At 33.1% G+C, this 14,685-nt stretch overlaps 1 protein-coding gene across 7 annotated transcripts in view; it reads right to left on the bottom strand.

The window, feature by feature from the left end:
- si:ch211-212k18.6 overlaps window positions 1-10,478 on the bottom strand; it is a 53,993-nt gene extending 43,515 nt beyond the window's left edge. For 3 of the 7 annotated variants that reach the window (XR_012383225.1, XM_073908254.1, XM_073908258.1), the window contains exons 1-8: window positions 10,158-10,478; window positions 7,684-7,743; window positions 7,345-7,452; window positions 5,617-5,697; window positions 4,791-4,883; window positions 4,380-4,698; window positions 1,735-1,934; window positions 1,255-1,652 (exon numbers count right to left, since the gene is read on the bottom strand). Coding sequence is in view for 5 of the 7 variants with exons in the window: in XM_073908254.1 (XP_073764355.1) it covers window positions 1,255-1,652; window positions 1,735-1,934; window positions 4,380-4,698; window positions 4,791-4,883; window positions 5,617-5,697; window positions 7,345-7,452; window positions 7,684-7,743; window positions 10,158-10,211 (1,313 nt within the window). In the remaining 2 variants the exon portion in view is untranslated. The remainder of the gene's footprint in view (window positions 1-1,254; window positions 1,653-1,734; window positions 1,935-4,379; window positions 4,699-4,790; window positions 4,884-5,616; window positions 5,698-7,344; window positions 7,453-7,683; window positions 7,744-10,157) is intronic. The other 4 variants (XR_012383226.1, XM_073908255.1, XM_073908256.1 and 1 more) reach the window with 4 other exon arrangements.
- Between the last annotated feature and the right edge of the window lie 4,207 nt (window positions 10,479-14,685).

The raw sequence follows: 14,685 nt of genomic DNA, 5'->3' as shown, positions 1-14,685 counted from the left end.
AAACTCAAACTGAACAAATTATGGTTGAGGAATTGATGACAAAATGTCATTTTTTGGGTGATCTATCTATCTCTTTTATTAATAAAAAAAAAGACAACTTCAAAATGTTTCACAGAAAATCATACAGATATGGAACAACATGGGGATTATTAAAGGATGAACGAGTTAAAGCTTTAAGTGAACTTTGTCTATAGGAAGCCATAGGAAGTGTCTACAGTTACAAACACTAGTTAGGAATCCACGTATATTCATGCAAGAGTTCTAACAATGCTGGTTGTATTGTTTGCAGTAGAAATCACTGCTTCTATTCACTGCCATGGGAACCAAACAAGGAGAAACTGGATTTATTTTAAAAAAAAGAAAAGAAAAGAAAAGAAAAGAAAAAGCTGAGTAACAACAATCACAAATAGTCCATTGTTTTAACTAGTTCAGCAAGTAGTTCCTGATTTAAAGGTATTAATACATAAAGATGAAACTGAGGGAAAGAAGACAGATAGTATTTTCAGATGTAACTCAATTCTACACGGTTAAAATATGTTTAACTCAATGTATTACAGTACAAAAATAGTGGACAACATGTATCATCCTTCAAAATGAAATTAAACATATAAAAAAGGTGGGTGACTACACGGTGGCTCAGTGGTTAGCACTGTCGCCTTACAGCAAGAAGGTCCCTTGTTCAAGTCCATGTTGTCTAACGTGTCTAGATCGCTCGTTTTGGCTATGCTGGAAACTGGTTGTAGTTTGTGTCCTTCTCGACGCAGAATGTGTTCCGCCATAAACAATATTGACTTTTCGATGTCTTGATGATGTCGATATTCTATCAGTAAGGAAAATTAATGAAGGATATTTGGTTAATATTATAGCTAATGAGAGGAGGTCGCTACAGCACGTCTATCCCCACCGCCTGCATTACTTGACTCCTTATTGGTGATTCTTAATATTAAATTTAATAGTAAGCTTGGCAAGCTGTGTTGGAGAATTTGATTCAAACAGAATGCCTGAGCATACTGACCGAGAGGCGTTTCAAAGATGGCCACAGAGTGAAATCACTTGCCTTAAGGGACTTTGTTTAAAATGAACTGAGTCAACACAATTCTTTAGGGGGGACAACTTAATTGTTTTATGTTCAGTCAACTTAAATTTGTAAAAACGGTTAAATTGATTTGTGTTGGGACAACATGAAGGAATTGTGTGGAACCCAGCATTTTTTACCATGTAGGGATAGCTTACTTAAAAATAAAAAAAACTCACCTGACAGGAAGTAAGCGGTAAACAGCAGGAACTGTGTTTGTGTCCAGCTTATACCAGGTCTGTAAGAGAGTAAGCTCTTGATCATAATCCATCCAGCTCGGAGCCAGTGGAGTCTCTTCTCTATCTGACACTGAACTGCTGGACACCGAGTTCTCACTCAGGACGGCTGAACTCTCCGAAAGCTCCTTCTCCTCTGATAAATTGGTTTCCCTTTCCAGCACAAAACTCCTGTTGTGGTCAGCGGGAATAATACAGGACTGCGACTCCACCGCCATGTCTGACTGTCTCCTGTAGAGTTTCTTCTTGTTTTTCTCCATTAGTTTTAGAACTGCTTCAAAATCTGCTTGGGGAATAGTATTTGGCAGCGAGAGTATTTCATGCTTCTGTCCAGTGAACACCTTGCAAGAAAAGGAAGACTTTAAATATTGAAATTATATACTCAAGTCACCACTCCAATAAACCACATGGAATTAATCCTACAAAAAAGTTTGGTCCCTCAGTGTCCTGACATCGTCTGAGTGTCTCTATGTGCATCTCTGCCAGATCATGACGGTCTGAATCAGGATCTCCGACTCCAGCCCGCAAGTCAATCATCTTGAAATCATATCCTCTCTGCTTACAGTGGAGATACAGTCGCGGATACACACTCTCCATCAGTGCACAGCGCTCGGGAATTGTATCTGTACACACAATTGTAGAGCAAAATTTTATTTTTGTATAAATTATTATTTGAGTTTGAATATATTTATTATAAATTCAAATCATATATGTGTGTGTGTGTGTGTATATATTTTTCTTCTGGAGAAAGTCTTACTTTTTACTTACTTGGCTGTTATAAAAGCCGGTTTAAAAAAATAAAATAAATAAAATAAAATAAAATAAAAAAATTTGTTCAATTGTCTACAGAACAAACTACTGTTGTCCAATGTCTTGGCTAATTAGCATAAATTGCCTAATTAACCTAGTTAAGTATTTAAATTGCACTTTAAGCTGATTACTCTAGCAAAACATCTAGGAAATTATTTGTACAATATTTTAATAATAAATTTTATAATATATTACAAAACTATTTAGTTATACAAAACTAGTAAAACTATTGTTTAAAAATGTGTTGAAAAAACTTCTCTCTGTTATACAGCACTTGAAAAATATTTTAAAATTAAACTAAAATTTTACAGAGGAGCTAATAATTTTGCCTTCAACTGTATTTCGGAAATATGTGACATTCATAAATTGTTTTTCATGAATTCATATTGCATAAAGTAACCATCAATTTTATTTTTATATTATCAATCTGAATCTATGTAATATAAATATGCTTTAAAAACGTTTTACTCTGGTTTAACTTTAAAGGGACAGAGCAGTCACCCCAAAACAGGAAGTAGGAAATTCTAGGTTGTTCACTAATTTTAACCTCCATTATATGTATAATCAGATCATGTGACACTAAAAACTGCTTCAAATTAGGGCTGCACAATATTGGAAAAGTCTGACAATGTGATATATTGTCTCGCATGGTTCAGGATTGGTAGAGCTACGCATCGATGAATTGGCTCTTCAGTGTTTGAACTCTCAGTAATGATTAAATCACACTGAACTGAGCTAAACTGAACTGAACTGAACTTAAACACTAAAACCTGAACCACACTATTCCAGTTACTATGACCATTTATGTGAAGCTTCTTTGACACAATCTACATTGTATAAGCGCTATACAAATAAAGCTGAATTGAATTGAATTGAATTGAATTGAATTGAATTGAATATACTGTGTTGCTGTGATATATATTGTGATATGAATACAATTTCAGCAGATGGCTTGAACAGCTCTCTTTGTGGAGAAAAAAAAGTATTTAGATTGGTTGGGTTGATTTTGTTAGGGTGTGAATTATGTATAACAAATTTAATTGATAAGAATAATTACAATAGAGCAAAGAAAAAAGTAAAATAAACAGTTCTTTATCGTTTTCCGGAGAGTCAAACAGTATTCAGATAAAGAAATGTAATAATGTAATGTAAAATAACACTATAGTCTTTATTGTATCAATAAATCAGTAAAATTTCTCTTCATCAAAGTTACAAATGTTTATTGGTATTGTGCTCAAATACTTTACACATGCTTAAAATGTCTTTAAAACACATGCAAATGATAAAGTTTCACTCTGTTATGGTTATACTGTCACAATCCCCAGCGATCTAATCCTGGCAGATCGCTAAAAAACGACAAATCCATCATTACATGGACTACAGATCCAGTCATGCACCACACACTCACACCTGTTCCGTTTAGGGTAAAGCTGCGGTCACACTAGACATTTCTCCCCATAGACTCTCGTTCATATGCAAGCGAAAGCTTCAGACCGGAAACAAAAGCTCGAGCAACAAGTTTTGCAGTTTGCTGCTATGTAAAGTTCAAAGCTTGGTGAACTCTGACCTGCGCAATAGCATCACTTGACTGCGTGATACCAATCGAGGATCAAAATGTGACCTCTCTGGACAGAAATTTAAAACATGGTTCAATCGCTCGCTTTTTTATATGTCTAATCATTTTGTTTAATCCCGCCCCTTTTCTCAGCGCCGTACTACAGAATTTTGCATGCTCGAGTGTTACCAAAGCTTTAGGGTGCTGATTACTAACACACACAGCTAAAGATGGTCAGAACTGATGACATGGACTTTAAAAGCAGCACAGATATACACACTAGTCTTGTTTAACTGTGTGACATTATGATAAATTTTCGTTGCCTTGCCGTGTTAGACCATTACTTTGTTGTTTTGTTTATTTACGTTGTCTGCTGCCTGCCTTTTGACCATTTGCCTGTTTATTGACCACGACTCTGGATTGCCCACATTTGTTTGTTCCTGTGTTGACCATTGCTTGCCTGACCATTCTTATAAATAATCCTGCATTTGGATCCGCACTCCGTTGTCCAGCGTCCCGATACACAGTACATATACTTTGCAATGACTCCACAAATCCCATGTATTCTCAATTGTTGATCGACTATAATCCCAATTTAACATTGCATATCCTGCAATGTGTCGATTGCAGACTCACACATTGTGATATCGATGTTGAAACGATATATCGTGCTGCCCTACTTCAAATGAAAAAAACACATTACCTTTGTATCCACCACAAAGGTAGATCATAAATCTCCTCTGTTTATAATTCACGTCGTCATCATTTTGAGTGTCTAGGAAGGAATGATGTTGCTGTTTTGTGTCTCTTTCATGCGATCTCTGTTTGTTTTTAGCATCAGCATCTCTGAACGGGCCCTCAGACAGAGAGCCCTGGCCCTCAGGAGCCTCATCCGTACATGAAGATGCATTTTGAAGGAGCACTAGTTCTGCTTTCTTTTCTTCTTCCTCCTCTTCCTCCTCTTTCTTCTCTAGAGGCACAATGCTCTGCAGGAGGTGAGGAGTGTTCGATGAAACCTGCTCCTTTAAAACCACACAAAGAGAGCATCTAAAGTACGTAAGATCACATCATGGCTGCACAAAACTCTGCTTTAAAGATATTCCAATCTACTAACCTTGAATAAAGCTGTTTTTGTTTTCTGAATCACTACAGCTTTGTCCTCAAGTGATGAATTCGGAGTAAACGAGTGGCGCTGATGCAAACGATACTGGACAGAGAACAGGTCACATATTAATGATCAGATTTAATAATCGATTGAAATTATTGTGTGAATTATTTACTCTTGGAATTTCTTATACTCAGGTGAACGTTAATTAGAGATTTGGGTAGGACTTTACAATAAGGCTTTATTAGTTAATGTATTTACTAACATAAACAAACAATGCACTACATTTATTACAGTATGTACTCATGAGAGTGAATGAAAATACAGTTGTTCATTGTTAGTTCATATTAACTCATGGTGCATTAACTAATGTTAACAATTGTGAATTTGGATGTTAAAAATGCATAAAGGTTTAGCTATCATTATTAAGTGCTGTACAAGTATTTAGTTCATGTTAGTAAATACTGTACATTAACCAGCATTGAATGAAACCTTTATGTAACGTGTGACCGAAATTTTATATGCATTTTTCTTAATAATATTTATTTTTTTATTGTTTTTGTTGCTGGTGTTCTGTCCTATTATTTTGAATGTTCAAATACTAATAAATTATTTTCCTTTAGTTAAATTCAGGTATTTTCTATCATTTTATAATTTTCTATTATATTAATTTCAATAATACTTTATTTTGTTTATCTTTATTTGTAAAGTGTGTACACACAAACACAAACAAACATGTAAATGTACGTTTTTCCATATTGTTCCTAATATTTATGCATTGTTATTATTGTTATTATTGTTATTATGCATTGCAACTCGAACTTTCCACACTTACTTTAAGGTGAGCTGTGATTTCCAGCTCCGTTTCCACACTCACTCTGGACAAAGGAACGACCTGGTGGCCAAAAGTGGATTTCTATCCCATAAATAAAGAGAACCGCACAACATATTACTACAGCTTGCAAATATGTTTATAATGAAAACTGCGCTGAAATGAAAACTGAAATGTCACTGATGAGAAGATGACGATGTTTACTGTATGACGAACGAAATGGCCTTAAACACCCAGCAGGCACAGGATGCCAACATTAACATGACGTCAGATTGACGTTGTACCCCAATGTCGTGGGGATGTTGCATTTTGTTTGGAAATGAAAATCGTCAGAACTCACCATCAGGCTGATGTCAATGTCCAAGTTGCAACCTAAAATCAACTATACATCAACGTATAATCATGTTACAGCTTGACGTTGTGTGGACGTTACCACTTTGACGTCTATCAGATGTTGGATTTTGGTTGCCATAACTGACAAATAAATGTCAGTATTTAACGTCAATATGATGTTGTTTTAAGATGTTGGCTCGACGTTGGATTTTGGTCACTTTCTAACACATCCTAAAATCAACCAACTATCAACGTCAATATTAGACATCAAAATAACGTTGTCCTTAGACGCTGGCTAGACATTGAATTTTGGTCACCTGACATCACAAACTAAATCTAATCTAATATTTACGCCCTATTATGTTGTGTGCCTGCTGGACAATAACTAAAGGCAAAACAAAAAGTTTTGTTTACTCACATCCACAAATTACATGTAAATGCATCAGCTTTTTACAGCGAAATACTCACTACTCTCGAGTACTTTTGAAAGATCTACTTTATACTCAAAGTATGAGTAATATTTACAACAGATACTTTTACTCTACTTGCTCTAGATTTTTAGGCAAGTAATAGCTCTTTTACTTATGTATGATTTGTCAGTACTCTTTCCACCACATTAACTAAATAATTAACATTACTTAATAAATGCTTTCGTCGTTGTCACTACATTGACTTTATTTTTATGTTAACAAATAAAAGGCCTATAAATAATCACAGAATTTTTAATGTCGTAGGCCAGATTAACATTTGGAAAAACAAATTAATTACGTATTAAGTCTGCATGCAATTGGTGCTGACATGAACAAACCACTGATATAACAATCTAAATTTCTTAAAAGACAGACAAATGTTTTAAATAAGAAATAAGTATTCACAGTATTGTGAAGGGCCCTTAATACACTATATTAATGTAATGGAAATTCATTTTTAGATGAACGTGTAGTGGAAACTTACAGCAGAAACAGCGGAGCACCTGACGCACGTACAGAATGGGCCTTATTAGGATTTGACCTTGCAAGCAGTATAAACTAGATAGAACGGTGAACACACTTTGCTTCAGTGTCTCATTCTGTAGAAACTGTAGTCAAAATAGGCATTATTAGGATTTGACCTTGTAAGCAGTAAAAACCAGATAAAAGGGTGAACACACTTGACTTCAGTGTCTCACTCTGCAGAAACTGTTGTTGCTGTATGACTGTGACCTTCCTTGCAAAGAATAAAACTTTGAAAAGACATCCCGGGTAAGACTTTGTTTCTTGACCAAAGAGAGCGCCTCTTTAAAGAAAACTGCCACTACAATTAATAATACTGATATTGTGCATTTTCACTATCACAAAATCTTTGAATATCATCAAATTATTGAATATCATCCTATCTATCAGTAATCTGACTCTGCACCTTCTTCCGGATGGCTTTATCTTGGAGGCTGTGCTCCTTCAGAGCCTGAGAGGAGAAGAAAAGCTCCTGCAGCCTCTGTGCTGTGCTCTGGATGTTGCTTTGTTGATCCTGAAGAAGCAGAAGTCATGCATCTTAAATGAGATGAGCAGTAAAGTGTGCTGCTCAAACAGCTCCCGTAACACAAGAAGCCGACTTAGCAAAACTAAATTAACAGATTGAGTTACAGCTCATGCAGAGCCTTCCACTGCCAAACAAAGAAACTGTCACAAACGCGAGGAGATTTCATAATAATAATATTCATTATAAAAAGAGCAATCATTAAACAATGAAAATGCCTACCGGTGCCAGCTTTGTGGTAATCCCGTTGGGAATGGGAGGAAGGTTGACAACTTCATTGTCCTGTTCAGTTGAAACACATAGTGATATATATACGAATGAACTTTATTTATTTTTATAAAACTCCTTTAATGGGTCTTAAAGATAAAATGTTCATTCTGTCATGTTTTACTTGCCAGGTTTTTTGTTCTGTTAAAGACAAAGGAAGATTTTCTCTGAGAAGGTTGGAAACTGGCAACCATTGACTTGTTTTTCCTATACTATGGATGTCAGTGATTACCGGTTTCCAACATTCTTGAAATATTTTGTTTGGTGTTCAACAGATTAATAATGATAATAATAAAAACTCAAACTGGTTTGGAATGAATGAAGGATGAATAACTACTGACAACATTGACATTTTTGGTTGAATATAATGTTAAAAGGGATAGTTCAGCCCCCAAAATGAAAGTTTTCAAGTAAAAGGATTAAATAATATCTTATTAAGTTGGTGATTAATCTGTAATTAAGTTATAAATGATCTTTAAATTGTTTTTACTTCATAAAACTCCCTTATTTTTTTGTCAGGAGTAATTGGTATTAATCTAGATTGGTCTGTATGAAATATTTTGATTCTTAATTGCTTTATATGAAAGATATAAAAAAATTAAGGTTTCTTTAACTGATTAAAAAAGTTAATTAATAGTAAATTATCATTATTGGCGGTGTGTTTTTTTTTAAACATGTTTATCCATTTAATTTCAAACATTTCTTTACAAAAAAAAACTGTAATAGTATTGAGAAATTCATTGCACACTCTAAAAATTTCTGGAATGTTATAACTCAACATCATGTCAAATTTTGTGTTAAGAAATATGCACTGAAAAAAACAAAATGTTATGGTAACTCAAACCATTTGAGGAAAGAGATTGCAACAAACCATTTAAGTTCAAAATCTAATCCTAAAAAGTACTGTGAACTTATTCCATTTGAGTAAATGAAGCAATTTGAGCACAGTAAAACCTGATAAATAAAGAGAACTCAAACCAACTGAGTACTGTAAAACCCAATAAGTTAAGTCAACTCAAACTGTTTCAAATCTATATGAGACTGTGAACTTACTCTATTTAAGTTGAGGTAACGAGTTCATTAATTAATGAGTTCAACACTGAGTTCAGAACTCTTTTCAAATAAGTAGAATTAACTTTCAGTACATTTTGAGTTTAATTGGGTTAAATGTAACACAGAGTTTTAAGGTATTTGCTCAGGGTTAATCATGGCATGCTTCGGAGGTTTTCACCCCAATGTCAGCAGACGTCTTCCTGCCAATTATTGAAAAAGTTCAGCGAAATTGGATGAGAAACACACGAAAAACCATTTTTGCAGCATAAAAGTATTTTTTATTATAGTCTATTTTTTTATTTTAAAAAATTCTGTGAATGTATGTACGTAATATCTTATATTGTTGTGATCACAGTCTTCTAGGCTAAAAGATTAAACCATTTTGAAAGGTGTAACAAACACAGCGACTGCTAGCTAGTTTTGAGGAAAACACGACACAGCAGGGACATTTTTTAATTTTGAGTGTAATGTTGAGAACTTCTAATAACAATGTTTTTTAATAGAAAATATTTTAATAGAAAAAATATTTTATTGCTAATAATGCAAATAAATGCATTGTAATTGTAACGTAATTCTTTTGGATGTTTGCTTATTTTTAATTGTTATTGTGTCAGAACTTGCTGATGTGCTGTGTGAATGCACAGAAAATTTCCCCTTGAGGGACAATAAATTATACAAACAAACAGACATTGTAAAATAATAGATAAATGAGTAATAATGCAAATAGATTCAAATGTGTTTATCCAATAAACAAATAAATAAATAAATAAACATACTGTGCTATGTAGAATAAAAAAAGAAATGAGCCAATTACTAAGAAAATATAGTTACTATTTAAAGTAAAGTGAATTTAAATTAATTTGTGTGAAATCTGTCTTTAAATGCATGTGTTACAAGTAACCCTCTGTCTGTTACAGCTTGCCCCCCAGGTAGGGTAAATAGTAAAATTTTTACTCCTGGTACTTTTGGCAGTACTGCACAGAAACCATAGGTCCAGTGTTCACACAACCAGTGCTCATTTTTAGGATAGGCTTGTGTGTTATTGGTAAAAAAATAATAATAATAATAATAATAATTATATATATATATATATATATATATATATATATATATATATATATATATATATATATATATATATATATATATATATATGTATGTATGTATGTATGATTTGTCTAACCCCATTACTTTTGTTCATTATTTGGTCAAAACCAAAGTGTTTACTTTGTGCCCCACTTTCCCCTACACTCGTCCTGTCATTTGATAAAGTTGACTGTCGGGTTTTACCCAATGTTCATATTAGACCCAACGTGTTACAACAACCCAGCATTATAGAGTGATGCGAATATATTGAACTAAAAATACAAACTTACCGATTTCTGCTTATTTCTTTTCGGCACAACTCCGTTTCTGTAATATTTCCACATGACATTAAAGAGTCCAGTCAGTAGTTTTCTGCTCTGAACTCTATTTTTAAAAGAACGGGAAATACATTGGATCCATGTCGCAGGGTTTAATATGTATAAGACGTAACTTGACTTGTATATCTTCTGATATATTATCTATCCCGATCCAGGAGCGTCTGAGCTGCAGGTTTTCTCTGAGTGGAAGATGAAGCAGTGCTGTGCATCAGTCAGTAAGGCACAGTCACCGCTAGATGGCGACCTGTCTGTGTTTTGGTTTTTATCTGCCATGGGAACGTCATTTACATCACGGTGAATTTCTAAGTGCTGCCAATCTTTCTCCCTTTTTATTTTATAGTTTCCATTATGGCATATTTTATCGTTTATATTTTTTTGTTTTGTTTTACTTTTTCTATGATATTTATATATTTTTATTTTATTTAGTAATTTTATATCATAGGGTCTTTATCACAAGTCATGCCCGTAGTAGCCAGGGGGGTTCGGGTTCGAACGAATCACCCCACGGCCAAAAGGTTCAGAATTTCTCCTTTAATTATGTTATGTAATTTAATATTATATAATATATTTATTATATAATTAATAAAAACATATTTTATATATATATATATATATATATATATATATATATATATATATATATATATATATATATATATATATATATATATATAAATATATATATATATTATATTAAAGTGTAATTTCAAATAACTCTGAGTATCATAACTAAACTCTTTATAATAAAAAGTAATACCTTTTTAACTTTAATTTTTACAATGCAAATCCAATTAGATCCTCTTTATTTAGTAAACAAAGCAAGTCTTTCATATAATATATCTACTAAACGACAGAAAACATTACTGTACAAACTGTATTGTAAATAATTAATATGAATACTTTCATATTAAGTCAATAATATTATTGTAAATAATTTAAAAACTGAATGAATATAGATTTACACACATTTACACAAGTAAATAAACAGAATCAATGATGGCATTGCATAGGACAAAACCAGAACAAAAGTAGAAATGTGAACATAAGTCAATCTCCCTTCAGATACACCTCACCTTTATCAAAGTCAAGATTGACCTGGGAGCAACATACCCATTATAGATTTAGAAAAAAAAAGTCTTATGGAAATGTATAGAAAAATGCATTATGACTAAATATTATGACAACTTGTTCAGCTTCTATTATATATAAAACTTGACTAACACTTTTTCACCACCCACTGATCATTTTCACAAGACAAAATTGTGTTGTTGCATTTTATATACTTAAATTTGACTTTCGCATGCTAAAAGTACTTGCGTACGAGACATTTTACTTGATTTGAGTGCCAATATTATGATATAGATATCTGCTGTAGTCAACCTGAAACCTACAGTAGTTTGATATAAAACCAAAACAAAATCCATTCTTGTCTCAGGACATTTTTATTAAGCAAATATAGTATATTTATAGTAAAATATATAGTATATTCTGCTGGTGTTAAATATACAGAATAATAATAAGTGCAGTTATGTAACAACCATAACATTACCATTATGTCTTAGGACATCTTTGATTAACTTTTTATTCCCTACACCAAATGTTGACTAATGAAGGTACATTTATACCAACTATTTATTTGTTACACTACTTTATTGTCAAACCATATTGCATACAAATGCATTCAACAGACTTATATGACAGTGTATTGCTGTAGAGGACAAATAAAACACGAGACAGGTGTTTAGAAAGAGTATAGTTTATTTTGTTTGACCTGCAAACTTATCTAAACAAGATAAACTTTCAGAAAACAGAAAACATTATAATGCGCGCACTCATGAATATAACCCGCGGTTGTCTTCAATAGCCCTTCTTTGCTCAACAGCTCTGCTGAAAAACAAAGCAAAACATTACAACAGCCAGACATACAGTTAAAACATTACAGTTACCATGGTTTCTATTTTAAACTATAGTGACTATAGTTTGAAACTATAGTTTAAAATAGACGATGCTCCCACCCACCATAACCCTCGCAGCGGGGTCCCACTACCGGCCTCCCGTGTTTCCCTGAGGGTCTTCATGACTTGTATTGATCCCTGCCTAGGGTTCACAAGCCGCATCGCCCCAGGGAGTGCACGAGCTAACCGTGTCCGTGCCAGTGTTCACTGGAATGTTGCTCGGCGGCACATTTTAAGCAACAAACACGTAATATTATTCGCCATATTGCGTTTATATACGCAAACCGCAAGGAACAGACGGCCCGAATGAAACTTCACGAAGCAGACTTCGTGAGATTGGCGTGGCTCCACTCGTACCGTCAGGTATTGAACTCACCTTGGTCAGGTACAAACAGCAACACCGAGCGAACTGACAACACTGAGAGAGAACCGACGAGCTTTATAGGAATGCAGACGCAAATGTTTATGATGCGACGTCATTGCTGAGTGTATGAGTCTCGTTGTCATGGTGATCGCTGAAGAGAGCACATCTCATTGGAGGACACAGGCTCGGGAATTTCCGTCACGGAGAGTCGTGTAGGCTGTGGACAAAAACATATTAACTATACATATTTACATTTTGGTGCTGTGTAATATTTTGGGATGCAGTAGAATATGGAGACAGATGAATATAATTAAAGACAGATGCGGGACATTAGAACATTACTGACGGACAAACTCCTAGTGGTGGCAAGCTTATTATCCAAGATCGCCATCTAGCGGCCACATAACCTAATAGCATGTTTCTTGCTACTAACCACCCCCCACGGCCAAAAGGTCCAGCATTTGTTCTTTTAATTATTTTATATAATTTAATATTACATATTTATAATGCAGTTAATATAATGCATTTATATTCAATATATATAATCCCATCACGTCTGTGTTTATGAGGCTTTTTGCTCACTTCATTCGTTTTATTCTGATCAGATATCCGATCACTCAAACCACTTCAGAAAGTAATCTGGGATACATTTTAGATGAAACTGGACAGGTCTAATCATTTTTTAGACAAAATTAATAAAAATAAATTAAATTATGACCTGGAGAAAATCTGACCTGTGCATGAAACACCTGCATGTGCGCTTTTACAGCCAAAACTCTATTAAAAACATGTTTACTAGAAGCATAAAACATGTTCTAACTCTTCAGGCCTGTGGCCAGGGGGGTTTGGAAGGCCCATTCTCACTGACAAAGGTCCAGAATTTGTCTCATACATGAGCTCATTTGTCCTATTTTGACTGCTATGCCATCATAAGTAATAAAAATAATCCATCGAAAAAGGCTTTAAGACGGAATCCTTTGTCGGCTGTTGCTTCAGTGGGGCTATAATCTGATGTAAGAGAAGTCTTTTTTTTTTACAACTATATTGTTTATATAAACAAAGAAAACATTTTACAGGTAACTTTATTCTAAATCTTGGACCTTATTTCTGAAATGAAAATGAGCAATAAAAAGATGTGAAGCACCAGAATATATAATATAATTTGAACATATTTTGGCTGTTGTTGATTTCTAGGAATTTTCAAATGTGCTTTTTTTTTTAACAAAGAGACTAGAAAACTCTGAAGAATTCATCATAATTGTTTTATTATTATTATTATTATTATTATTATTATTATTATTATTATTATTATTATGTTTTAATTATGAATTTTATATTGAAATGGCCATATTGTGACTAAGGACAGTTGAATGTGCTGGCCAGTTTTTTTTTTTTTTTTTTTGCCTAGTAAATGATAGTTGGCTACAGTTTTGTTTTACTTTAAAACTTTAACAGATTGCTATTTTTCCTAATAATTGTATGATGTAATAAGTTTGTATTTTAAAAATTACTCTTGTTTAAATTTTTTTTAATTGCAATTTTTAGGAAATATTTTAGTACATCATAAAGTCTGGTTATGATGACATCTGACTAGTTAATCCAGCAAAAAAATAAAATAAAATAATAAATTGCAGTACATCTCATAACTAGAAACTGAGGCGTATAACTGCAAAAAGGTAAATTTTATAAGAAAAAAAGAACCACCCCTTTCATCAGGCTGGCTACGGGCCTGCAAGTGCCTTCGATGTCCCAAGATTGAATCCGTCCTTTATAAACATATTGCGAAATAATGAAATTCTGATCTATTAATATAATTGGTTAAACCTTTACACACATGTAGGTATAATCTATTTCCTATTTATTTATTTGCTTGTTAACTTATTTTCCTATTTATTTATTTGATAGTTATTTATTTATTTGCTTGTTTCTTTATTTAATTGCTTATTTGTTTATTTATTTGCTTATAGTTATTTAGTTGTTTGCTTATTTATTATCCTATTTATTTGCTTGTTTCTCAATTTATTTGCTTATTTGCTTGTTAACTTATTTATTAGCTTGTTGATTTATTTATTTTATTTTATTTAGTATTTGATTTAGGTTTACATTTCAATTTGAGCTTATTCAAACCTTTTTTTTATGATTTCCTGCTTTTTAAAATGTT

This window comes from Danio rerio, chromosome 7 (genome assembly GCF_049306965.1).
Source record: "Danio rerio strain Tuebingen ecotype United States chromosome 7, GRCz12tu, whole genome shotgun sequence".
NCBI classification, from domain to species: domain Eukaryota; kingdom Metazoa; phylum Chordata; class Actinopteri; order Cypriniformes; family Danionidae; genus Danio; species Danio rerio.
The sequence above is the reverse complement of the archived record's forward strand: the minus strand, read 5'-3'. Positions and strand labels throughout refer to the sequence as shown.